The sequence below is a fragment of the Momordica charantia genome (genome assembly GCF_013281855.1).
Source record: "Momordica charantia cultivar OHB3-1 chromosome 9 unlocalized genomic scaffold, Mcharantia_2.0 BLBB01000009.1, whole genome shotgun sequence".
NCBI classification, from domain to species: Eukaryota; Viridiplantae; Streptophyta; class Magnoliopsida; order Cucurbitales; family Cucurbitaceae; genus Momordica; species Momordica charantia.
Genome location: NW_028275167.1, coordinates 4,853,424 through 4,880,984, shown reverse-complemented (window position 1 = coordinate 4,880,984; position 27,561 = coordinate 4,853,424). Strand labels below are relative to the sequence as shown.

Here is a 27,561-nt window from a genome sequence, read left to right as displayed (position 1 = left end):
AACAAAAATAATTGGATCAAAGTGAAGGAAACCACATGGTGACATTTTCGACTGAGCATATTCTTAATTCCGAAAACCATAAACCCTGTCACCACTCACCGCAAGGCCTCGAGTCTCTCTCTCGAAGGTCACTTCTTCTTTCCTTTTCGTTTTTCATGCGAGTCACCAGATCTGTTCTTCTCGGCCTGACAGTAGCGTTGAGTTTCAATCTTTCGTAAAATGGCGATCAAAGCAGCTGCAATATGCTTTGCGATTTTAATCTATTCAATTTCAGTGGCTTCCGCCGATTCAATCCACGGTTGTGGCGGATTCGTCGAGGTAAAGATCTCTGCTTGTCTGACTTGTTAGCTACGGTCAATCAGAGAATTCGCGGGAGATTTACTGGGAGCTTATAGTGTTGACTGATGTAGGCTTCGAGTGAGAATAATTGAGTATGAACTTTGAAGTATCTTAGTAATATTGAGCTTGTTGATGGAGCTCCTGATCTGGGTTTGTGATGAATTTTGATGGGTATGCTCAGGAGTTGAAGTATTGATTGGGCCTCGTGGGTTTCTAGTATTGGATTTATGGAAGCGTTTATTTTCGTTCTTCTCTGTTGTATCTTACTTAAGATCTTCTATGCTGCAGACAAGTTCGTCTCTGATCAAGTCCAGGAAGTCGAATGACAAAAAGTTGGATTATTCTCATATCACGGCATGTACCACCTTTTCGTGTCTCTTTAAATATAATTTCAGCTCGACAATCATTTCTGGCTAGAAATTTATGCTATTTGATACCCTGAAATTAGAATCTCCAATAAGGTCCAGGAAGCCGAATGACAGAAAGTTGGATATACTTAATTTTATGTTTATATCCAAATATCTGCTCACGCAACATTGTGAACTCGAGATTTATTATTGTTCCTGATAATGTAGGTCGAGCTTCGAACAGTGGATGGATTAGTGAAGGACAGAACTCAATGTTCTCCTAACGGCTACTACTTCATTCCGGTGTATGACAAGGTAATTTTTCGTTCAAATGATAATGTAGATATAAACATAATTCTTATGAAAGGCTGGAATGGAACACTACTTTTCCTTTGGCCTATAGTGCTAGCTATAGTACTATTGGATGGATTCATCTTCATTCCTCAGGCATCTTCAGACACACGGAGGATATCAAAAGTATATATATATTTCAAATTTTATCAAGGTTACCAAACAAAGTAATCCAGTACTGTCGACCAATCTTAGGTGTGTAATATGAATCTTATCCACAGCAAGGGATTTGTTTCTGGGGGGATGCTTGGGATGAAATGAGTCCTTCATCTCAAAATTTTCTAATAAAATGGACAATTGTTTTGATAGAAAACACACATATCATTGGTGTAATGAAATATTAGAAAACAGGAAGCCAATATTTTTGTTAAAGTATTAATGGGAATATATTGGGAATGCTATAAGGATATTAGGATTGGAATAATGGTAATAGGTTTGTTGGATTAGATATTAATAGTGACATGATAGGAATTAGTTTGTTGGATTATAAATAGAGGAAGTTTGGGAGAGGCATAATTTATCTCCATATTTTAAGAATTGGTCGAGATAGCCCTCTTGAAATGCTATTGTTATTGTATTTCTCTTTGATATTGCAATATAGTTATGGTTTATTTTCTTATAATGGGGATCCTAACACTTACACATCTGCGTCGACCAATATCCTCATGTCCACTATTTTTTTACTCCTCGTCTCTTTCCTTTCTTGTTCTTTTTTGTTGCTGTTGCTTTTTTATTTTTTTTTGGTATTGATCACTTCTGTTTACAGGGTTCCTTTGTAATTACGATAAATGGACCAGAAGGGTGGTCTTGGGACCCAGATAAGGTTAATTACTTGCCACTTTGCTATATGGTTCATATATTACTATTAAGCACTTCAAATTTTCTTCACTTTGATATATGGTTCATCTGTTTTAAATATTGACTTTCATCGAGTTCCATCATGGACAAAAATTTTTAGGTTCCTGTTCTTGTCGATGACACAGGCTGCAATGGGAATGAAGACATAAATTTTCGTTTCACAGGGTTTGTTTGTTTTTTTTTTTTTTTGAGTTTTTCCACACAACTTTATATAACTTGGTGCATCTAATTGTATTTAATAAATTCTACTTTTGAAAATCTTTTACTGCAGGTTTACATTATCGGGTAGAGTTACAGGGGCTGTTGGTGGAGAGAGCTGTTCAAATTTGAATGGTGGTCCTGCAAATGTTAATGTTGAGCTTTTGTCTCCTAGTGATGATGTTGTATCCTCGGCATTAACTTCGTATGAAGGGAATTACGTCTTCTCAAATATTATTCCAGGTTTGAAGTATTTATTTAATTGGCTTAGAAAGTTGTTACAATTCGATCTTAGAAAGTTGAATGGAGTTTCCTCGTATTTTGTAATTTCATACCATCAATGAAATTGTTTCTTATCAATAAACTATAGAAACATGTATACAATTTACACCATGAAGTAGAAAAAAAAAGCATAAAGAAGGGATGAAAAGTTTGCTCTTTATATTTGAAATGCTACGATTTCTTTCAAGCCAAGTCATCCAGTAAAAAGCTTGAACAATGTGTTGCTAAATATGCTTATTTTCCTTTCTAAACGGATGACCCAAGAGAGAGACAGATAGTAAGAGAGTTGGGTTGTTGGGAAGTGCCACGGACCAATTGAACAAGGATAAGAGGACTCTCCAGAAATCATATGCACAGTGACATGTGAGGAATAAGTGGCTTTGAGATTCCACATTCTTTTGCAAATGACACACCATTGGGGGGATGTTTTAATGTTTCCATCTTCTAGTTGGTCTAGCCTTTCCAAAATGTTTTGTAACAACTCCATTTATTCCCTTATGTTCAATTAGAAATCCTTTTTGTAATCCTTCTGCTTGGCTTTGCCTTCCTTCCATATATTTCTTTTTATCAATGAAATCTTCATAATTCTTAAAGCAAAATTTCTAATTCTGCCAAGATGGAAACATTGATTATGAAGATGATTTTGAAAGAGAGATTCCTTAAAAAGTCAAGCTATTTCCATGGTCTCTAGCCTATATGAATCAGCACTCAAGAGGGAATCAGCATCAACCTCTTCTCTCCTCAAATTTTCATAAACCCCTAAATGGGAAGCAAACTATAGACCACAACCACATGTTTATTCATTGCGGCCTCGCTAAAAGCTGCTATGATCTTTTATGTTCAGAGTTTGGGATGGTCTGGTGCAGTCTGAAAGACACTTATACCTTGCTTCTGGAAGTTCTAGGGGGATGGTGGTTGAAAGGTTAACCTAAAGTGCTAAGAAGATTTTTTTTCCCAAAGCCACTTTATGTCTCCTTTAGGTGGAGAGGATCAATAATATCTATTAGGATACACATGGCGTTTTGTATTTTTTGGTTTTGGACTGGCTATATGTAGTCTCAAGTTGGAGCACTTCTTTACATAGGGTTTTTGTAACTATTCCATCTTTCTTATTAATGTAGATTGGGGCTGTTTCTCCTAAATTCCCTTTAGGAGGCTGGAAGATGTCTTATCCCCCTGCCCTCTCTTTTTTGTATCAATTGATTTGATTTCAATTGCATCGTTCTGTTTCATATCATCCACAAAAGAGAAAAACAACTTCTAATAGATTTTTTGTTTAAAAGGCTGAATGCCTTATCCTGCTTAATAATCTAAATGTAGTATCTCTATCTGCATTATATTGGACCCCCAGATTGTGATATTTTCCCCATTAGATCATATTCCTTTAAAAATGATCGCCAGACTTTTTGGTGCATTAGATTTCTGTTTAGCATGTGCATTTGCTGGTGCAGGGAGATATAACTTACGTGCTTCACACCCCGACTTAAAAGTGGAAGCTAGAGGTTCCACAGAGGTTTGGTGCTTTTCACCCCTTGCCTCCTAAATCAATTTTGCTTTAAGTTTACCTTGCCTCCTCTATTAGTGATTTTCATTTTCACTGTGAGTCACTTGCCCCTATTTTCCTATTCCACAACACATTTTAATATGATATTAACAGGATTTTGATTTGTGGGTCATTTATTATGAGGGATATTTTATGCAGGTGGAATTGGGCTTTGGAAACAGTATTGTCAATGATATCTTTTATGTCCCGGGTTATGATGTTCGTGGTTTTGTTGTTGCTCAGGTAAACAATCCTTTGGGAAACAACACCCACAGTGGTTCCTCCATTCTTCTCTAAAAATTTTACTCTCTTCCATGAAAGTTCTTAATTTGATTGAGATCATTGTGACCAGAACACAATTGAATCATAACCTTAACATGTCGTCTTTTGGGAAAAATTTTCAGAAGCCAGTAAGTCTGTGTTTTTGTTTTGGTAGGGAAACCCAATATTGGGAGTTCATTTTTATTTATTCTCAGACGATGTCATAGAGGTTGATTGTCCACAAGGTCCTGGTAATGCTCCTGGACAAAGAAAAGCTCTATGTCATGCTGTATCTGATGCTGATGGGATGTTTATATTCCAAGCAATACCTTGCGGTAATTATCTATTTGATAGTTATTAACGTTCTTCTGTGGAGTTGATAGTGGTGCTTGTTCCTCTGTACTATTATTGCAGTGGCTAATTGTAAGAAGTTTAGTGTATGTTTATTGTTTTTAACCTTTTCTTTTGATGAAATTTAAATTTATTTTTCTGAGTTTTGGTTTAAACTTTTGCCAATCTTAAAAGTATTATTCTTTTGGTTGAATTTACAACAAATATCAGCAGCTGCATCTTTCACTTTACTAATCTTAATTGGTTAATATTCCCACAGGTCGTTATGAGGTTTTGCCATACTACAAGGGTGAAAATACTATTTTTGATGTTTCACCTAGCATCATCGCCGTGAATGTTGAGCATCAACATATCACAATTTCTCAAAAATTTCAGGTACTGTTTGTTATTTCCTCTGTGTACTGTCGTCTGTTTATTGAATTTGGATTAAAGCTAGTTTTTTGATCTGACATGATCCCTATGTTATGCTATCATAGTTTCTTGTCTTAGCTTGTTCACTGTATTTATTTCTACTTAATAATTCGAACAGGGAAAAAATGTCTTTATGAAAATTATTTTTATAAAAGTTAAAGTATTCAGCTTAACCACTTGTCTTGGAGAAAAGTTTAAAGCTTTGTCGTATAACCTTAAAGTATTCATACAAGTCGATTTCTATGTTCTAGTCTACATGGACTTGAAAGTAGGTGAAACTAAGGCCAAAGCCATTAATTTAGTCTTTTGCATTTCCTTATGCCTATTATTTTTATTTTTTTTTGTTAAGGTTTAAATTCTATTTATGTGTTTGGACTTTTGCACTTATTCTAGTTTTGACCCTTAAACTTCCGGAAACATCCATTTTGGTAGAAATTTTAGCTCCTGTTTCCAAACATGATACTAGACCCAATGCATGTGGTTTTATATTTCAGGGCCTCGTGGTTCTATGGAAAACTTTTTCTAAATGAAATATGAAAATTTCTAAGCAAGATTTAGGACAAAATGAAATATTTGGTAATATGAGGACCAAATTAAACAAATATAAAAGTTGAAGGAAGAAAATAGGATTTAAAGTTGAACTTTATGATATTATCATAAACTTAATTACCCTAGGAATATCCTTGTCATTCAGGGTGAATTTTGTACTTCACTCCTTTTTCCCCTCCAAAATGTTCCAGTGATTGATTTCTAAAGCTATATGCAGAAAAGGTGTATTTTTTTGTGCAGGTTTGAGATTTTATTTTATTCTACGTCCTTGATTGTTATCGTTCTCATGTATGTCACACAAGTGTGAACTTAAATTTTATTCATCTTCCTTTTTGTCATTTTTTGTTATTATCCTCCTCCCTTCTTATCCTCACATTGTTGGTAGCATCTTTGCATACCCTTTTCTCATCTTTAATCATTTTTGTTACAATTTTCTCATCTTTAATCATGTTCCTTCTTGAAGCAGTTGCTTTTGAGTGAAATAATTTGAACTTACACGTATAGTTTTTATTTTTTATTTTTTCTCTCTCGATGGATGGGCTTGGGCTTTCTTGCTTTTGATGGATGAAGTTATCACGTACAATTGTAACTTAATTAGTATTTAGTTGGTTTGATTTAAAAAAAAAGCAAATGTTTATTCCTGATTCTTGCTGGTTTGCTTAGGTTACTGGATTTTCTGTTGGGGGACGTGTTGTTGATGCAAATGATGCAGGAGTTGAAGGTGTTAAAATTATAGTAGATGGTCATGAAAGAGCTGTCACTGACAAGCAAGGGTTTTACAAGCTTGACCAGGTATAATATCTTGTTACACGTCTTGCTATTTCTTTGACTAATAAAGAAAAATACAAGTTGTACTTCACGAGAATTGAGTTATTATTTTGTGCATGCTAGAATTCCTATGAGAACCATTGAAAGAAATGGTTAGTGGCAAAGCAATTCTTTCTGGTCATGAAGTTTTTACTTTTATTGCTGCTTTTATTGCTGTTATTTTAACTTAATAGCTGGTTAGGTTTTATTACTTACCTGCCAAGCTCGTTGTAGCCATAACTTATAAATCTATTTGAAAGGTTCCAAGTTTTAAACATTAGGATAAATACATAATCTCATCTTCAATTTATATATCTAAGATTAGGGTTCACTTATTGAGTAAGCATGACTATGAACCACGTGGAAAATGACAATATATCTAAGATTAGGTGGAGAACTTAGTAGCGCTGACCCTTCGCCCTTCCTTGGACTAATACACCTATCTGAGCTCATATATGAAGTTGACTCTTGGGTTTGAAATGGGGGGTTGGGTTGCTCCAAGAAGTGGGGTGTGGACACACGTATAGATTACAAGTGATATTTACAAGAATGGCGAGGAGGCAAACGATACCCAACGATATTTAGAGATAGATGCACCCATCGGGCATGGACAATCATTCTGGTCCCAAGGAGGTGGCAGCTATTCTCAAGAATAAAAGAAAATCTGAACACTAGATGGCTAGTAGCTTTTCTGTAGAATTTTTCCTTCATTATTAAAATATCTGAAGGTCTTCTAACTCTTCCACAGATTAATCTATTGGCTACTCTGAAAAAGGGTGCTGACTTTTTTTGACAATATTAAAGAACTTTATGAGGAAGAGGAGGACTTTGCTTTAATATGGTCAGGTTACCTTCAACGTGAATATCCTGCCAGCTATTTGATTATCAATGGTCTTATATAGTTATATCCATTATTCCATCAAATTAGAGGCAAAACATCTATTCGCTCCATGGCATAAGTTGGAGGTCAAATGCCTGAAAGATAATTGTAAAGTCTTGTTAGAGTTGAATAGTAGATATATTTTTTTAATTATTTTTTAAAATAATTTGATGAGAAACAGTTTCGTTAATGGTATGAAATTACAAAAATCTCAAAACCATGGGAGTTACAAAAGACTTCTCCAATTGGCATTAAGTGATAAAAAACTATAGTGATGGAAAAGTGGGAAGGATTTACACCAAGTAATAGCCAAACAAACTATAGCATAAAAAAACCTAGCATAAGTGATTTCCTTCTCAAGGAAGATTCTGCGATTCCTTTCCATCTAAATGTTCCCAAAAAAAAAAGCTCCGGCAAAGTTCATCCATAGAACTGATGAGCGTGAGAGCGATACATTTTGTCTTTTGGTTTTAAACTTCTAAGAGCTTTTAAGACAAGAAGTTCATTTTAGGTTTTTTCTTTTTTTCTTTTTGAACAAAAAACGAACTTTTCATTGATGAAATGAAAAAGAACAAAAATTTTAGGTTTTTTCTTAATTGTGGATTTTCTTAAAATTATTATTAAAAATTAAAAATTAGTTTTTCCATTATTGTACTTTATATATTCTTGATGGTTATGACCATTATTTTATGTGTCGTTCTTCTGATCAATTCCTTTCTTCCTTTTAATGTTTTAGGTAACTTCTAATCATTATACAATTGAAGCTAGAAAGGAGCACTTCAAATTCAACAAATTGGAGAACTATTTGGTATGGTATCAATTAAAAAATTCTTTTATTTTTGGACAAGAAACTAGAGAATTTTAGTATCATTTAAAAAATATCTTCATGCTTTTGCTTCGAAGCCTAAGTGATATTATTCTTGCTGAGACACTGGAAGTATATTTTATATTAATTTCTATGTAGGAATTAGTAGTCTTCAATTCAATACAAAGGAAGTGTTATTTTCTTGTCCTTTCTTATTCTAACTTTCTTTCCACATTCAGGTACTGCCAAACATGATTTCTGTCGCTGATATTAAAGCAACTTTTTATGAGGTCTGTGGCTTTGTTCAGACTATTGGTGATGGTTACAAGACCAAGGTAGAAGTTTACATCCTTTAATCTCTCTTTGTAAATATACTTTGCATGTCAAATGATTTGTTTCCGTAATATGTTCTAAACTTTAGGTAGCGTTGACTCATGGACCAGAAAATGTTAAGCCTCAAGTCAAACGAACAGATGAAAATGGCAATTTCTGTTTCGAGGTATGTTATGCTGAAGTAATGGGAATAATTTATTCGTTGCTCCAATTACCTAAAGTTGGAAGGAGATTAACAGATGTGGCGAAGAGGCATTGGAATATTTGCAGTGTTTGATTTCTTATTAGGTGAATGGAAGATTAACAAATGTCTGTATGCTCACTATTTGCTGTGTTTTGAATTGAATTTAAAATTTCAGGTTACTATCCGAGTTAATAGTTCTTTTGGATTGGAGCCCGTTTCTTTAAGGGTTCCCTTTTGCAGGGCTGTTTTTGTTCGGCCTCCGTTTTTTGTATCTGTTTTTTGTATCTATTTTTCATTTCTCTCGATGAAAGTGATGTTTCTTTTAAAAAAAAAAAATCCGAGTTAATAGTTCTGGCCTGTGTTTTCATATGGCCTCCTTTTGGTTGAAACTTTCATCTACTAAGATATAACAGGGACAGGGTGATTGATCACAAACTGAGAGGGGGCATTGGTGTTGATAATCTAAAAGAGGGAAATATAGCTTGAGTGTCTAAATGGGTGCGCAGATTTTTACATTTGAAAAAGAGTCATCGTGGTACGAGGGGTGATTCTCTAGTAAATATGAATGCGGGTTGGACATTTGCAGATGGTTTTTGGAAACTTATAATAGGAAAGGAAAGAGTGTCAATGGAAGTTCATAGTAAAGTGAGACAGAACTTCTGAAGATTACTTGACTATAAATGTTGGCAATGGAAGAAATTTGAGCTTCTGGAATCTGTGTATTGACTCCTTCCAAGACTCTTTCAAATTTCTACCAACAAATAGGGAAAAGTAGCCGATTTTTGGTATGTGAACGCCCTTCATTGGAACCTCAACAATTGAAAACGATGAGTTCGCCAAACTCCTTATTCCGGAAAATAAAAAAATAAGCAACTCTGCAAGTCATATAGCTTGGATTTTCTGGTTCATATTTTTGTAAGTCATCTTTCTAGCAAGTCCAGTAGAATAAGTCTATGTTTAAATTAAGAAAATTAACACTTAAGTAATATAATACCAGTTATTCATCAGAAACTCTATAGGCATGTTTGCTCTATGGGACTCCGAGACCTTTTGCTGGCACTTGATGCAAGAAAGAACTAACACAGCTGATACCATTCAGAGAAAACACCCTAATAATTGCCGCTTTCTAAACTTCTCTGTGTCTGGAAAAGATGGAGAAACCCAAAGCCATTGAGAATATACAGTGCTCCATTTTACTTATCGTCTTCCCTTCTAGAAAACTTCAACTTAGGCTAGAATTTCCCATAGTCGGGCTATGGCTTTGCAGTAATTTCTGGAGGCCATTCCTTTTCAAGGAAACAAAGGTGCTTGGAAGAAGGAATCATGTGGGAGGTTTGGATAGAAAGAAGCAATAGAAATTTTCAGGATACTTACAAAGATAGCTAGAGAGTCGATGATTTGATTGTGGAAAATTTTGGAGGTGCCTTGCTTAGAGGAAAGGCAAATATCTTATGGAGTTGTGCAGCCCATGCTCATTTGTGGATGATTTGGAAAGAAAGGAATAGTAGACTATTTTAAGAAAAACATAAGCAGGTGGATTCTTTTTGTGAAAATGTACAGTACAATTCTTTGTGGTGGTGAACAAATAACAAGAAATTCTTTGGTAACTATATCTTTACTATGATTATAAGTTATTATAAGTGATTGGAAAGCTTTTATTACTTAGTGCTAGAGAAAGGGTGATCTCCCCCATTTACCCCTAGGCTGTTTCCTCTTTTTGGTGATTAATAGATCTCTATTTACGAGTTTCTTATCCAAAAAAATAAATCTCAGTTTATTATAAAAAAAAAAGATAGCTAAAGAATGTTGGGAGGGTCAATTTTTCTTTTTCTTTCTATTTTTTTAAAAATAAAAAGAAACAGAATTTATTCAAAACTTTTGCATTCCCCTTAACTTTGACAGGTTGACTTCATGATACCCAATGAGCTATTGGGTTATTTTGTTGACACTAGGTCATTTTAAAGAAACCACATCAAGTTTCAATCCAAGCATGTTATAAAAAGGAAAAAAAAAAGAAAGAGGTTTTCTTGGTTTGAGAAGGTAAAGAAGAAAATAAAGAGTTGCCAGAAAAAGGAATTGATAACTTACACATACTGCTACTGTTTTTTGTTTTGTTTTGTTTTTTTTTCCTTTTAATGAGAAACCGAAGAAATTAAACTTCACAACAAAAGAAAAAACTCCACAATAATATATAATGGGGATAAGATACCATTATACCAGTGTTTTCGAGGCGCAAGGCGCACCTCAAGGCGACAAGCCCTTTGATCGCCTTGAGGTGAGAGGCGATACAAAGGCGACGCCAGAGTGAAGCGAGGCGCACCTTAATAAATAAATAAAAATTATATATATAGTGCATAAATTTATATAGTAAACATAGTTTAAAAAATAAATACCAAAATAGTGTCATAGTAAATGTCAACAAGATACATAAAACAACCAAATGCAATAAGTTTAGTCAGAGACGGGAGCGGCGACGGTGATGATCGGAGACGGGAGTGGGCGATGGCCAAAGATTGAGGGTGGTGAAGGTGAATGTCGAGAGGCAGAGAGAATGGTTAGGGTTTGTGGACTGAGGTATTTCGTGAGGGAGAAAGGTTCTTTTAAAAAAAAACACATTAAAAATTAAAATAAAATAAAATAAATAAGGCAGATCGCCTCGCTTCAACGAGGCGATCGCCTGGCCTCAGGCGAGAGGCGCACAAAGGCGCACCGAGGCACACCGAGGCGAGCGCCCGATTGAAGGCGCTCGCCTGGGCACCTTGCAAGGCGTACCTGGGCGAAATCGCCTCGCCTCTCGCCTGAGGCGAGCGCCCGGGTGCGCCTCAACAACACTGCATTATACCAGTGAAGGGCACACCAATTGGGGACCATGACTGTACACTGTACAGTACCCCAATATCTAAAAGAACCTTCATTCTTATCTTCAAAGTTCAAATAACATTTTTGTTTCTTTGAATTCAAATCAGCTACAGCAAAGCTTTTAACTCCATTCTTTTATAAAATTTTTGCTTCACTGTTCCACCGCCTGCCTCAGAGGAACTCTAGCAGGAAGCTGGAATTATCTTTTGGGAGACAGCATGAGAAGTTAAAGATTTTTAGGAGACATGTCCAAAAGGCCCAAAAACTAATGCATACTGCTATTACGTCATATTCATATTTGTATTTAAGTTGATAAGATCACCTCTGACATTTAATGCAAATTTACTAGAAACACACAATCAGCTGTAGTGTCTTCCGTAGATTGGTTTAGATGGCCTGCTGTTTTCTTACAATCCTTCAAGGCTAAGGATGTGTTTGTAGGATCTAGGACTCTGGTGTCTTAAGGTTGGGAAAAACAGTATGTGTCCCTGCAGTTCTGATTTCTTTTGGATGCATGCTATTATTTTAGATTTACCTTTAAGACGTAAATATATTCATGAAGAAGTTGTTTTTGTCTATCTAGCTATGTCTTATTATGTTATACATCTTTCAGGTCCCACCTGGTGAATATCGCCTATCTGCGATGGCACTTTCTCCCGAAAGTGCTCCTGGACTACTGTTCTCGCCATCTCATGTTGATGTTACAGTCAAAAGCCCCTTACTAAATGTTGCTTTTTCACAGGTAATATCTTAAATTTCTGTGGACCTCTTTAGTCTTATGGAGCCCTTACTGCTTTTAGACTATTTGTGAAGCCATTAATAGTTATGCAACAGATACTCTCATATCATCTTTCTGTTTTTGGACTAGTTGTTAGATTTTGCATAAAGAATAAAATATGAAAGTTCATACATCTTAAAGTTGTTTCTAAAGGACGAAAGATACTTTTTCTCGTTCACATGATAAGGTTCTCTTTCTGTTTCCATTGATTTTTTATTTTTATCTTTTATATCTTACCAATTGATTATCAAGGCACTAGTCAATATACTCGGTTCTGTAACATGCAAAGAGAGATGTGGTGCATCAGTATCTATTACCCTTCAGAGATTGGCCAGTAATCTCGTTAGTGAGAAGAAGACTATCAGTTTGACAGAGGAGAGTACTGAGTTTCTATTTCATGATGTCATCCCTGGAAAATACAGGATTGAGGTATAGCTGTTTTACGTCGTCGTTTATTTTTTATCACTGGTTACTTTTGAGTTAGTGCCGTGCCTTCTCATGATATTGTTTATTGAAAATTACAGAACTTGGTGTAAATGGAATTGGTACATTGTTTTCCCCTGCCCTTTATATTTTTGCATCAGTTACATCTGAGTTACAGTGTTGTTGTTGATATGGGGGTCTTTAAATTATATACATTGGTTGCGTCATCCCTACATTTTATTTGTTAATATAACGTTTCTTTCCGACAGAAAAAAAGAAAGGTTTTGATGTAATTATTTTTTTCATGAGAAAACAAGCTTTTGTTGAGAGAAATGAAAAAGTATACAAGGGCATACATAAAAAAAGAGCACCACAAAAGTTGTAATTATTAGCACCATATCCTTTGGCATTTGTATGTTGAACATAGATATACTTGCTGAGTAGTTATCTGTTAATAGGCTTCGCACTCATCCCTTCAAGGCATGGTTGGTAAAGATGATTGGTGCTGGGAGAGCAACTCAATTGAAGTGGATGTTGGCATTGAGGATATACATGGAATTGAATTTATTCAAAAAGGTTACTGGGTTAATGTTATATCTACTCATGATGTGGATGCTTATATTTCTCAAATGGATGGGCCGCCTGTGAACTTGAAAATCAAGGTTAGTTCAAGTCCCAAAGTTTTGTTTTACTCCCTATGGATGCACTAGGCACCAGACTGTAATTGGCTACCTGTGCAATACAGAAAGGTTCTCAGTACATATGCGCGGAGTCTCCTGGAGTGCATGAAGTTCAGTTTTCCAACTCTTGTATCTCTTTTGGGAGTTCATCAACTAAAATAGATACATCAAACCTAGAGGTATTGTACTTTTCCAGATTTTAGTTTGATGATTATACTTCTGTGAGATTAATCTCTCTTTCTTTTTTTTGTCAAATATATGTCAGCCCATCTATTTGAGAGGAGAAAAATATCTACTAAAGGGGAAAATTAATGTTGACCCAGTCTCACTTGGTGTATATGAATTACCTGAGAGTATTCTGTTAAACATTGTGGGTGCTGGAGGCAGTGTGATTGATAATACTGAAGCCAAACTTACCTCCAATGCCAAGGATCAATTAAGTTCTGCCTTGTACGAGTACTCTGTCTGGGCTAGCTCTGGAGAGGAACTCACCTTTGTTCCTGTGGATACCAGGTCTGCATACTTAGAATTATTACATTGGGGGCACTGAAATTGTAGCATTAATGGTTCCTTTCGAAGAATTTAACTTCAATTTTAGATAAATAAGGAGAGATAATCTCCTATGATTTATACTTACCTGTCTTTTTTCACATGCATCTTGAACACACATTCTTACGTTTAGTGGCACAAATACAATAATGGATGATCACTTTCTTTTTATTAGGTTTTTGGGAGTGATGTGAGATGTTCTTATATTGGTCTTTATTTCAATTATTTCGGAAGCTGTTTTTTACTCCCGAATAGATTTCATATTTAATCATTGTAACTTCGTGAGCTGTTTGTAGCTATCATGAATTCAACGAAAAATCTTGAAAAGAATATACTTACCTGTATTTTTTCACACACATTCTTACATTTAGTGGCACAAATACAATAATGGATGACCGCTTTCTTTTTATTAGGTTTTTGGGAGTGATGTGAGATGTTCTTATATTGGTCTTTATTTCAATTATTTCAGAAGCCGTTTTTACTCCCGAATAGATTTTATATTTAATCTTTGTAACTTCGTAAGCTGATTGTAGCTTTTCATGAATTCCAACGAAAAATCTTGAAAAGAAGATTGTCATATTTACTGTGCCTCGACTGCCATTTTCGGTTGTTTTTCCCTAGCAAGAAATTATTATAAAAAAGTTTGGAGAATTTGTTGTGAACCTTTTTTGAAAAAGAGTGGCAACCATCATGGGTGGCTCATTGGTTCAAAGGGGCTACGGTTAATTGAGAGGGAATGGGTTCAAATCTAATGATGGCTTCCTATCTTAGAAATTAATTCCTGTGTTTCCTGACATCAAATGTTGTAGCGTCAGGCGATTAACTCGTGAGATTAGTCGAGGTGTGTGTAAGCTGGCCTGGATACTCATGGATATAAAAAAAAAGGTGGCTTATATGATATGGCATTATTAAACATCCAATTAATGTATAACATGATAACAATATTAAATACAATTTTCTTCTATCATGGCTGTAATCCTTTAGCTTGGGCTTTGTCCTCTCTTGTATATTTGGTTGATGGGCTTTGTCTTGTGTGCATATCATTTCAGCAGATGTTGAATGAAGACTTCTAAAGTTGAAAGGTCGAAGTCAGTTTCCTATGTGTTTCTGTTGAACTAAGTTTTGCATGAATCATCTTATCTTCACCTCCCCAACCCCCTCCATTAAATAAAGAAAATCATTTAAGTGAAAATGTTTGGGTTTAATTAAAGAAGAATTTGAACCTTCACCTATCTGATTGCTTTTAAGTTACATACTTTAAGCTCTTACTGCAACGTGATGTTTCTAACTTAAAACTGTGGTGGTTTTAGGAATCAGGAGAGGAAGATCTTGTTTTATCCCAGAGAGCATCATGTGAGTATTATTTTTTCTTTTCTTTTAAGTTTAAGAAGTATTGTATGGTCTATTATAATGAGCTCCATGTCTAATATGTCTTCATCAGGCCTTGGTGAAAAATGATGGGTGTCAAGATTCTATCCCTACATTTTCTGGTCGGCTGGGTTTATACATTGAAGGATCAGTTTCTCCCCCTCTTTCTGGCGTTCATATCAGGATTATTGCTGCTGGAGATAGTTCCATTGCTTCCCTCAAGAATGGGGAGTTGGTACTTGAAACTACCACTGAAAGTGATGGCTCATTTGTCGGGGGACCTCTATGTGACGACATAACTTACAGAGCTGAGGCTATGAAGGTTTGGAATGTTTATTTTGACAGTCATTTTTCATTCTCTCCGTCGCATACCTGATATTGTCTAGAATCCACAACTTCTCCTTTCATTTGTTGTAGTTTACTCTTGTAAAACAAAATTTGTTGTACTTTACCATTTATTCCAGTTACTGTAATTTTTGTCCTCTCAAGTTATTTAGCTGTTGGCTTCCATTGGTTGACTATCAGCCATTTTTTATTTCCGATAATCAACAAATTTAATCGAATTTGAAAAATTACAAAAATGGAGAGGAGTACTCTCAAGTCTCACCCAACCCAAGTGAAGGAGTTACTAAGGACCTCCCCAGTTAGAAGCTATATTAGAGATGGAATAATTACAAGATTCTGAAAGAAAACTGCAAGAAGCCAAAAAAAAGGGTCCCAATGTTTTTGTATCCTAGAAAAGTATATTATTTCTTTCCAACTACACCTCTTGAAATAAATCCCTAATAGCTTTCATCCAAAGAGCTTTGGCTTGCTTTTTGAACTGACAACCACCTAAACCATGGCAAAAGTTGTTTCCGCACAGATAGAGAATGTGAAATATGAGTATTCTATACATGAGTTGCAGTTTTCTGTACTTGAACAAATAGTAGCAACATTATGCAGGGTACACTTAGGCTGTTACTCAAATTTCATGTGCTGTTTAGTTAATAGCCCGTCTTTGTGTTAGCTACCCTGCTGATGGGTTCCATTTTTTAATTTTGTTTACTGGATTCTTGCTGCTTTTGTTAGTTAGTTTGGTTATTACGTATTAGATAATTAGTTGGTTTAGTTACTGATGGAGACTCTCTTAAAGAAATGTAAGAAGAATCTCAATCTATCTTTATTAATTGAAGGAGTATCCTATATATATAGGGATTACAACTAACGGTAACTAAAGTAATTAACAATAGCTAACAAACAATAGTAACTTGTAGTTACTATACAGTAAAAGTGTTTGTAACCTATAAACTAAGCTTATATCATTAAACCTTTTTAAAACTACCCAAAGCCATAAACGGCTACATCAATTTCCCCCTCCTAAAAAAAAGAACTCGTCCTCGAGTTAATCTGCTAATGCAAACTCATCAGGGGATGGAAAGGGTGAATATCCGCAATATTGAAGACCAGGCTGATATGATAATTGGTTGGGAGGTCAATTTTGTAGGCATTGTCCCCTATCCATTCAAGTATAGCAAAATGACCCAGCTTCCTTTTCTTGAGTTTGTTATATGTCCCAACTGGAAAGCGGCTCTTCCGTAGATGGATCATGACAAGATCACCAACTTGGAATTCTTTAAATCTCCGTTTCTTATCTGCAATAGCCTTGTACTTAGCGTTTGATGTTTCTAGGTGTTGGCGAACTTCTTTATGTAATTGAGTAATTCTAGCTGCCATCTCCTCTGCTTCCACACTAAGATCAACAGACATAGGGATATTAGTGAGATCTATAGTTAATCTAGGAAGTTTAGTGTATACAACCTCATATGGAGACTTCCCTGTGGTTCGGTTGCTCATATGGTTGAAGGCAAATTCGGCTTGTGCAAGCGCCATATCCCATTGCTTTGGAGGATCGCCACTAATACATCGAAGTAGATTGTCCAATGAACGATTTTTAACTTCCGTTTGGCCATCCGTTTGTGGATGGCTCGTAGTGCTGAATTTTAATGTTGTATCGAACTTTTTCCATAAGGTTCTCCAAAAGTGACTAAGGAACTTGACATCACGATCGGACACAATGGATTTTGGTATACCATGTAGACGAACAATTTCTCTAAAGAACAAGGTAGCAATAGAAACGACATCCGAAGTTTTTCGACAAGCTACAAAATGGGCCATTTTACTAAACCTATCAACAACCATTATGGAATCAAAACCCCTTTGAGTTTTAGGAAGACTGAGTACAAAATCGATTGATAGGTCTTCCCAAATACTCGCTGGGATAGGTAATGGTGTGTACAACCCCGTATTTTGTGATGTACCTTTGTAGGATTGGAAAATATAGCATTTGTGAACAAAGTTAGTGACATCCTTTCGGAGTTGTGGCCAAAAGAAACGAGACATAACGATTGTGATTGTTTTATCTCGGCCTAAATGGCCTGCTAACCTGCCTGCATGGACATCCTTTATTATAGCTCCTCGTACAGAAGTACGAGGGATGCACAAGGTATTTCCTTTAAATAGGTAACCATCAGTGTTTTCGAGGCGCGCCCAGGCGCTCGCCTAAGGCGCGGGGCAAGGCGTTTTGGCCTGGACGCGCCTTGAACGGCGTCGAGGCGAGCGCCTTCAATCGGGTGCTCGCCTTTGTGCGCCTTGGCGCCATCGCCATAAGGTGAGGCGAGCGCCTCTTTGAAGCAAGGCGATTCTTTTTTTTTTGTTATAATTTTAAAAAACCCACAAACGAAGACCCAAAAAGATGCAAACTCACACCCAAAAAAATCGAACTACCCACACGAAAGTCTTCCTCTTTCACCGCCGCTTCATCCTTTGCTGCTGCCATTGCTACCGCCTTTGCCCCCACTCATTGCACGATATGAAGCCATCATGCCTTCCTTCTCCTTCTTCGTAGACAATCAAAATATTTAGTTTCACCTATGAAGATGTATTTAGGGCGACGTAGGTGCTCGGAAAGGAAGAATTAGAGATGAAGAAGAAGAATCAGGAAAAAAGAATTAGAGATGAAGAAGAAGAGGAATTGGAAAAGTAGAAGTAGAAGAAGAATTGAAAAATATAATAAAAGATATGGGGATTTGATGCTTGGTTGAGACTTTTCCTATTCCATTTACGTTTTCAAGGCATGCACATTAATTGCATGCAATTTTATCTTGCCATCTGGAAGCAAAAGGGAAAGATGACAATAATTTTTTTTTATTTAAGTTAATTTATGATTTAATTTTAGTATTCCACTTAACCACTAATTTTATTAATTTCTTTTTAAATTTATATTTTTAATTTTTCTTAATTATTTAAGTTAAAATTTATTTGCACCAAATATTTTCACCTAAAGTATTTTTGGTATTGATTTTTTGTATTGTTGACATTTACTATTTTGGTATTGATTTTTTAAGGTAATTTAAGCACTATATATATAATTTTTACTTATTTATTAAGGTGCGCCTCGCTTCAATCGGGCGTCGCCTTCGTATCGCCTCTCGCCTCAAGGCAATTAAAGGGTTTGTCGCCTTGCGGTGCGCCTTGCGCCTCGAAAACACTGGTAACCATTGAAAATATGATAGTCACTTGAAGCTATCTGATTTGTACAATTTTGCCATACGTCCCGAAAATCTAGGTCCGTAGCATAAGTATCAGGGAGGTGGTCAAAAGCTATTATTTCACCTTTTAGTAAAGTAAGCAGACTGTGTTTTCTACTCAAAGCATCGGCTGCTTTATTGCTAATTCCCGATGTATGTTTAATGACAAAATCAAATTGTTGCAAAAATGATAGGCAACGTGCATGCATACGACTTATGGATTTCTGTGTATGTAAAAACTTTAAGGAAAAGTGATCAGTGAGAAGGACAAATTCTTTACCTAGGAGGTAGTGTTCCCATTGTTTTAAGGCCCGAACCAAAGCATAAAGTTCTTGTTCGTATGTACTCCATTTTTGTCTTGAGGGACTTAGTTTCTCACTAAAATACTCAACCGGATGGTTACTTTGGGAAAGTACAGCTCCTACCCCAATACCCGAGGCATCCACCGAAACTTCAAAAGGTTGGTCGAAGTTAGGTAATGTAAGGACAGGACTACTACTTAACATGGATTTGATTATAGTGAAGCTTTCGGTTTGAGCTTGTCCCCAAAGGAATGGCCCCTTTTTTTAGTCAGTTTGTTAATGGAGCAGCTAAGGAACTAAAGTTTCTAATTTCCGGTAGAAAGAGGCAAGGCCGAGGAAACTTTGAACATCTTTTAATGTTTTTGGTTCTGGCCATTCAACTATAGCCTTTATTTTTTGAGGGTCCATTTTTACTTTATTGTATCCTATAAGAAAACCAAGGAAGTATATCTCACTAGTTACAAAAAGACACTTCTTCAGATTTATTACTAGCTTATTAGTGGCTAGGACCGAAAAAACCCTACGTAGGTGGATGATATGGTCTGACATGCATGGACTATATATAAGTATGTCATCAAAGTAGACTACGACAAATTTATTAATAAAAGGGAGTAATACCTAGTTCATAAGGCGCATGAAAGTACATGGGGCATTGGATAGGCCAAACGGCATGACAAGCCATTCAAACAAACCTTCATTTGTTTTGAACGCGGTCTTCCATTCATCCCCCGATCGTATTCGGATTTGGTGGTATCCACTCCTAAGGTCGATCTTTGAAAATGTTGTAGCACCACTAAGTTGATCCAAGAGGTCATTGATGCAGGGAATAGGAAAGCGGTATTTTATGGTTATTTTGTTTATGGCTTTCCTATCCACACACATTCGCCATGTGCCATCCTTCTTAGGAGTGAGCAAAGCGGGCACAACACAAGGACTTAAACTAAGTTGGATGTGTCCTTTACAAGGAGCTCTTGGACTTGATCGTGTAGAATTTTGTATTCATTTGGATTCATTCAGTAGTGAGCTAGGTTAGGCAAAGTAGCCTCGGGAAAGAATTCAATAGTGTGCTGAATATCCCTTAAGGGGGGCCAAACCCGTAGGGGTGTCTGTAATAGTCTTGAATTCAAGAAGCAATTGTTCCACCTCGGTTGGAATGGAATATGGTTGTTCTAAAATCCCGAAACTTTTGACTATAAGTCCAAGAACAGGCATATCCTTATGTACTAATAGTTGTTTTGCCGAGGATAAAGTGAATAAAGTACCGGTTTTTGATGTACCTTCTTTTGAAGGTGTAGTTTTAGATGGAGGGATAGGTAGTAAAACCACCTGTTTTTCCATCCAACAAAATTCGTACGTATTATCGCGTCCCTTATGGACTGCTTGCGTATCATATTGCCACGGCTTACCAAGGAGAATATGGCAAACGTCCATATCCAAAACATCACACACGATTTGGTCCTTGTAACTAGCTCCCATGGACAAAGGTACTGTACATGTGTGTGTGACTTGTGCTCCCCACCTTTTTTTTATCCAAGAAACTTTGTAGGGATGTAACGTCCAATGTAAAGCTGAAACTAGCTTACTAGCAACAATGTTTTCATTGCTACCACTATCAATGATTAAGTTACAAACTTTACCTTTGATAGTGCAGCGAGATTTGAATAAAGCATGTTGTTGGTAGGCTGGTTCAACTTTTGGGGTGAGAAGGAGGCGTTGGACAACACAATTGATGGGCTCACCTTCATCAGGAACTATGTATTCAATGTCATCTTCTGGATTCTCTTCCTCACTATAGTCCGGTTGGTTCTCTTCTTCAATGAAGGTAACAACTTTTCTTTGTGGACACTCATTCGAAAGATGCCCCACCTGTCCACATCGAAAGCATTTGCCCAAAGTTGGGTGGTTATATGTATTACCTACCTTCTTGCCGGTAGCTATGTCTGCGGGTTTGTCGTCTGCAGAAACGTCATTGGCTATGTTCTTTCCTTTGGAGGAACCCCCTACTGTTGGTACAGAAGTCTTGTCTGAAGTTACAACATTTTTCTTCGAGGAACCCCCTTGGTCCCAAGTGTTTCTCTGAATGTACGTCTTCTTATACCGGTTATTGATTTGTTCTTCAATAGTGGTTGCCATGGATATGGCTTCATTAAGGTACCCAATTGGTTGCAATGCAATTTGTTCTTACTTCTTTGATGTCCGCCCTTAGTCCACCAACAAATCTTGCAACCAAATACTGTTGGCTTTCTAAAAGATTAGTTCTTGCACCTAACCAGTGGAATTCTTAGGTATAGTTAGCGATGGAACGAGTTCCTTGTCGGCAATTTTGATATTGATTATATTAAATCTGTTCAAAATTGACGGGAAGGAAGCGTTCTCTCATTAATCTTTTCATACGTTCCCAACTTCGGATAGGCCCCTTACCATACCGTTGCCGATTGCCCTCTAATTGATCCCACCATGCAGATGCACCACCCTTTAAGTTTGAAAGCAACGAGGCGTACCTTCTTATCTTCTGGAGTGTTCATGTAAGAGAAAAAATTTTCCACGTTCCGGACCCACTCCAAAAATCCCTCAATTTCCATCTTGCCGCTGAATGTAGGGAGCCCAATCTTCATCTTGAAATCAGGTGCATCGTGGTGTCTAACCGGTCTCCTTTGAAATCCTCGTTGATTGTCATCTATCTCCAAATAATCATCCTCCTCGTCACTCGAAAAATCCATATAAAGATCATGTGGCCTTTGAAACAGAGGGTTATGATTAATTTCTTGATGGTGATGTCGGTAATCTTGATGTAATCTTGGAGCTCCATTCAAGTCTTGCCCCCTTTCTTGATGGAATCTTGGAGGTGCTGCAGGTCTTTCTTGAATACGAATGCCCTGGCGATCATCCTCCCGAACAGCTTGGCTAACTCTTGGGGGTTTAGAGGTTGGGTATTCCGTGCTACACCTTGATTGACATTCAATATCTCCAATTGCTGATGTATCATTCCTAGTATTTGCTTAATCTCACCCACATCACTTTGCAAATTCTTAATCTCCTCGTCAACCAACTGCAAGCGTTTGGTGACTGCCTGTGGTGAGAGAATGGCTGGTTGATCCGTTTCCTTGCTGGTTATGGAAGAATTTTCTCCCATCGCCGGTTTCTTTCCTGCCATCAAGTGCCCATAGATTTTTTTTGGGAGCTCTGATACCAATTTGATGGATACAGGCATTACAACTAACAGTAACTAAAGTAACTAACAATAGCTAACAAACAATAGTAACTTGTAGTTACTATACAGTAAAAGGGTTTGTAACCTATAAACTAAGCTTATATCATTAAACCTTTTTAAAACTATCCAAAACGGCTACTTCAGTTACTCTGGTAGTTAGCTCGTTGGCTAAATGGCAGCACCTGTGAATGGGTTGCTAGTTCATGTAGTCACGACTTTTAGTATTGGATAAAGAATTGTAATATTCTTGGAGAATTCCAGTTCTAGGTTGCACCATTCTTTCTATTGATTACCATGACTGGAAATTACTCATCGTTATTCTGATTTCACTCTTACCACGCATATAAAACAAATTTACTCAGGTTGCACACGCATGCTAAATTGATTAGTGAGCCACCATTTAGTTCATTACTTCCAGGACTTGAACTGTAATATGTTAATTGCATGTGCACACTGTGCTTTGCTTTCTTATCTCTCAACTCCATTTTTTTACTGATAAAGAAAGATTGTAAAGTGATCTTCTTTTCTCTTCGAAATGAGCAAAATGGTAAATTAGTTTTACATCTTTAATTTTTCTGTTCAGACATAACATCTGTTTCCCATCTTTGCCATTTGTTCTCATTTTTGCTAAATTTCATTTTCAGCCCGGTTTTCACCTGGAACACGTTGGACCTTATTCATTTTCATCTCAGAAGCTTGGTCAAATTTCTGTGAAAATATATTCTAAAGATCATAGTGAAGAACCTATTCCTTCAGTACTATTATCTCTGAGTGGTGACAATGGTTATAGAAATAATTCAGTGTCTGGTGCGGGTGGAGTATTCCTTTTCAATGACCTTTTCCCTGGAACTTTCTATTTACGTCCGCTACTGAAGGTACTTGAAGAATTTATTTAAAATGATCGGTTCGTTTTTTCCCTAGTCATATTTTCTGATTATGCATGCTTGGTTAGTCTATATCTTACACAAAGCTTAGTGACGTTGCAGCACTCTGGATCATAAAAGATTCATTTGTGAACTATTCAGATTAGTATCTATGGTAGTTTAACACAGTAGTTGGGGCATCCTGGTGGTACAAGGCTTTAGCATCAACTGAATATTCATTTTTTAATTCTTGGGTCCTTTATTTGGATATTAAATGTTCTGTTGTAGATGATTTGTCCTCATTCAAAAGTATCCACCACATTTGCTTAAGACAATTTGATTGTTTGGGAATTTTTGGGGAAAGAACCTACTTTTCACATTTGGTCATTTTTCTTAGTATTTTATATGGTCTAATTTGTTGTAACTTTCCTTTTCTTTAATGGATGGCATCTCATCCTCTCTCTTGTTATATTTCTCAAACATAATTGTCACTTAAAAAGTAGAAAAGATTTCTTTTTCACAATGATTGAGTTTGATCTTCTTAGTCCCAGCTAATAGTTATTTACTTTCATTTTGATGAAAATATTTCTTATAAAAAAAACTTCTAAAATTTTTTTTGATGAAAAGATTATTACAGTAGATGGAGGGGAAAAAGATATTTTCTAGACTATGAAAAGACTGCTAAAGTAATCCTTAAATTTTATAGGAAAAAGAAAAACATAATATCACAAAACTCCTTTGTAACTTTGGTTAGCCACGAATGATTGGGGTTCAGAATGCCTTTCGTGGAAGCCACCTTCTTGTGAAACATAATATAAGTCTGTGAAGTTGTAAGAATACTAATATATTGGAGTACTAGTATTCAGTTGTAAGAATATCATACATTTGGAGGTTTTTGGTGTTCAGATGGCTTGATAATATTACTTGAATTTGTCACTTAATGCTGAAAACAAAATACAGGCTAATCTGACAGTTTTGAAACTAATGGTTCTTTTAGAAGTGTTATGAACTTATGTTGTAGTTTCTACTCTGCTAAATTGATAATTTGCTTCGCAGGAGTATGCTTTCTCACCTTCAGCTCAGACAATTGAACTTGATTCTGGGGAATCCAGAGAAGTTAGTTTCCAGGCTACCCGTGTGGCTTACAGGTTTCTTATTGCCTCGATCGTGAACCTTTTCTTCATATTTATTGAGTGTTTTTGGAAGTAGGGTTGAGTACTTTGAGAGAGGTCACTCCTTAAATTTTTTACAATATTAATGCTAACATTTACTGTGAATTATATGATTAACGGATTAAAGATATAAACTTGCACCCTGAAAAATAGTTAGTCACTTTTAAATATTTTTGCCCCTTTTCTCTGAAGATGTGCCCTCCACATGTCTTGCCTGAGTCCTAACATGTCCCTCATCTGCACGTAGCGTGTTCTTTGTGTGTCTCTGTTGTGTCCGAGATTTCAAAAACTAAAAAAAAAAAAAGGAAAAATCAAACTCCGAGTCACGAGTTGGATACCAGCACTTTTATTAAATAGTGTACATGCTTATTAGATTAAAACCTTAGGTGACACCTTTCAACTATTCCATCCTCTAGAAAGGAAGAAATTTCATTTTGTGGTGAAATACATTGAATGTAGATAAATTTTGTGGTATGTCAAGATGCTAAAGTCGTTCCCTTAAACTTATACAGTGCTACAGGCGTGGTAACTCTATTATCTGGCCAACCAAAAGAAGGTGTTTCAGTTGAAGCCAGATCAGAATCAAAGGGGTATTATGAGGAAACGAAGACAGATGCATCTGGAAGTTATCGTTTGAGGGGACTGCTCCCTGAGACAACTTACACAATAAGAGTAGCACAAAGAGAGGATCAGGGTACTGCCAGAATTGAGCGTGCATCTCCTGGAGCAATTACTGTCCAGGTTTGATGTAGCCAATTTATACGGGAAATTCGTAAAGCACATGCAAATAAAACCGTTTCTAGAGCTTACTGTTTTCTCTATCTAAAATCTATGTATCGTTTTGATTTTGGTAGGTTGGATCAGGGGATATTAAGGGATTGGATTTTCTGGTCTTTGAACGCCCTGAATTGACCATTTTGAGTGGCCATGTTGAAGGAAAGAAAATCGAGGGACTAAAGTCGGGTTTGCAAGTGGAAATCAAGTCAACGAGTGAGATATCTAAAGTCGAGTCTGTATTTCCCCTGCCACTTTCGAACTTTTTCCAGGTAAAGGGCTTACCCAAGGGTAAGTACCTTGTGCAGCTACGATCAAGTGAGCCGTTAAGCAACATCAAATTTGAGTCTAGCATAATTGAGGCTGATTTGGAGGAGAATAATCAAATTAACGTGGGCCCACTAAAATACAAATTTGAAGAATATTTCTTGAAACAGGTTAGTGTTACTCTCTGGCTTCTACCAGATACTTCTGTTCTAGTCTTGAAACAGCTGAAGTTCGTCTTAATTTTGTACTTGTTTAAAGAGTTCCAATTGGCTAGTTTAAGAACTGAAGTGATCTCTTGTTCTGCAGGACCTTACTGCAGCACCGGTACTCCCTCTCGTTATCGGAATATTCGTGATTATTCTTTTTGTCAGCCTTCCAAGGTAACATGAATAAATTTGCTTCAAATCAATTTTCCTGGACATCTTGTGCAAACTTTCAGATTGTAATTGCTTTAACCCATCCTTTGTTTAAAGATTTAAAGATTTCTACCAAGCCACGGTGGGCACGTCGACATCTGGGTTCACTGCAACTACGAAGAAAGAAGCACGGAGACCAGTTTTGAGGAAAAAGACGTACTGAGAACCGTTTTTCAGTGTCTAGAATGCAAGAAACTTCCATTTGGTCAAATTTGTGATCAGCTCAATTTGCAACCTCACGCAGCTGAGGAAAATTTCACGGTAGGCATAGAATCTTTATTATTTAAACTTAGAGGTCAATGTTTGTTATAAAATTTTGACGTGTAGATCAATGACTGGTCAAGATGGGAGTCCAAGGGTACACAATTTTGATCTCTAGGCTTCAAGCAACGTTTATTTGCTTCCATGCTTATGTTAATATCATTCTTCTAGGAATTCCTCAGGTTCTAGTTAACTGATTTCCTTATTTGGAACAGAATTAGAGATGGAAAGGACTCGGTTCATTTTCATTATGGAACAATCAATGTGCTGCAATTTTAGTCATTTTTGCCTCAAAATTTACAAAGATCTCGAAAAAGAGTCTTATAAATTGTGAAAGTATGACACCAGGACGTTCTGCTGTTATTTTTCTTACAAGTTTTAGTGATATACTAAGTCCGTCCCATACAATTCTTGTGAGAACCGTAGAAATGTAAAGTACTATGTTCCTATAACCATTTGCTACCTACGCTCTTCTTGGTGCCATCCATTCAAACTTTAGAAACCTAGGTAGTCTGGTACTTCTCCACATCTTGATTCACATATTTTAGAACACTTTATTTCTAGTCCTTGTATGAATTAGTTTTTGCAGTTTGTAGTTGAAAGATCGATGTTTTTTTTTTTTTTAATATTTTCGTTGTTTTTGTTTAATAACGGGGAGTCAGAACTTTGTTCCCCTATACCTAGAGACACCCACGCCCACTCTAAGGCCCGGACGAGTTTTTGGAGTTTTTGATAGATGATGCGTGCAGTGTTGGTTGGTACTATATTTGGTAGTAAGCAAAATTGGCCTACCCTTTCTTCTTTCAACCTCTTTTCTCTTCCCATCACCGAAAACAATTCTTATCATGTTCTCCATCTAACCTTATTAGTGTCATTCACTCTCAATAGTATAAAGCCCTTCAAGCTCATGTTCCTCGACTCGAGTCCTCGAAGGCTTTCCTTCAAGCAATTGAAATTATATATATATTTTCAAAGGCCCAAAGGCTTTCCTTTAGGCAATTGAAATTTTATATATTTTTCAATATATCAGAAAAGATGTGAATTTGTTTCCTTGTTAATCTCTCGAAACAATGTTGCTCGTGTATTTGGTTTTGGATGTTGAATTTGTTTTTCGATGACTTCACAATTGAAGGAAGTGTTGGATAATTTTGAATGTGCAAAATTTTTCGATCTCAACCTCACTTTTAAGACTTGTATTGGTTTATTTAATTATGTGATAGATTTTCATACACTCACTTGAGGTCACAATTTTACGAATTTGAATTACTTGGGTTTGACTTACCATTATAAATCAAGTAAGCAAATTATATTATATATGTAAATTATACCGCCATGCTGGTTTTGACATGAATTCATTCTCTCTAAAGATTCATATATCCGACTGGCCTTATAAGAGTTGCTAAAAGAAGCAAACTTAGAGAAAATGGATTTATTAGATTTATTTTTATTTTTAATAATTAATTTCAGGCTAAATTATTCAAAATACCCTTTTTTTAGTTTAGTTTCAATTGTAGTTTGTTTAAATGGTTTCAAACTCCCATAAAATTCTTTAAAGAGATTTTTAATCTAA

The 27,561-nt window shown here is 36.2% G+C and overlaps 1 protein-coding gene across 1 annotated transcript; it reads left to right on the top strand.

Annotated features, from left to right (window-relative positions):
* Positions 1-39: 39 nt before the first annotated feature.
* On the top strand, positions 40-26,273 carry LOC111021673 (Carbohydrate-binding-like fold). The gene is made up of 27 exons (XM_022298706.2): positions 40-318; positions 628-693; positions 915-1,001; positions 1,804-1,860; positions 1,996-2,060; positions 2,167-2,336; positions 3,827-3,888; positions 4,078-4,161; positions 4,355-4,514; positions 4,790-4,905; positions 6,154-6,282; positions 7,914-7,985; positions 8,222-8,317; positions 8,404-8,481; positions 11,972-12,100; positions 12,389-12,565; positions 13,018-13,221; positions 13,305-13,418; positions 13,505-13,752; positions 15,099-15,141; positions 15,230-15,478; positions 22,883-23,113; positions 24,158-24,249; positions 24,786-25,014; positions 25,128-25,484; positions 25,621-25,694; positions 25,788-26,273. The coding sequence occupies exons 1-27, from the start codon at positions 220-222 to the stop codon at positions 25,891-25,893; spliced, it is 3,594 nt and encodes a 1,197-aa protein (XP_022154398.1). The 5' UTR covers positions 40-219; the 3' UTR covers positions 25,894-26,273.
* Positions 26,274-27,561: the final 1,288 nt, after the last annotated feature.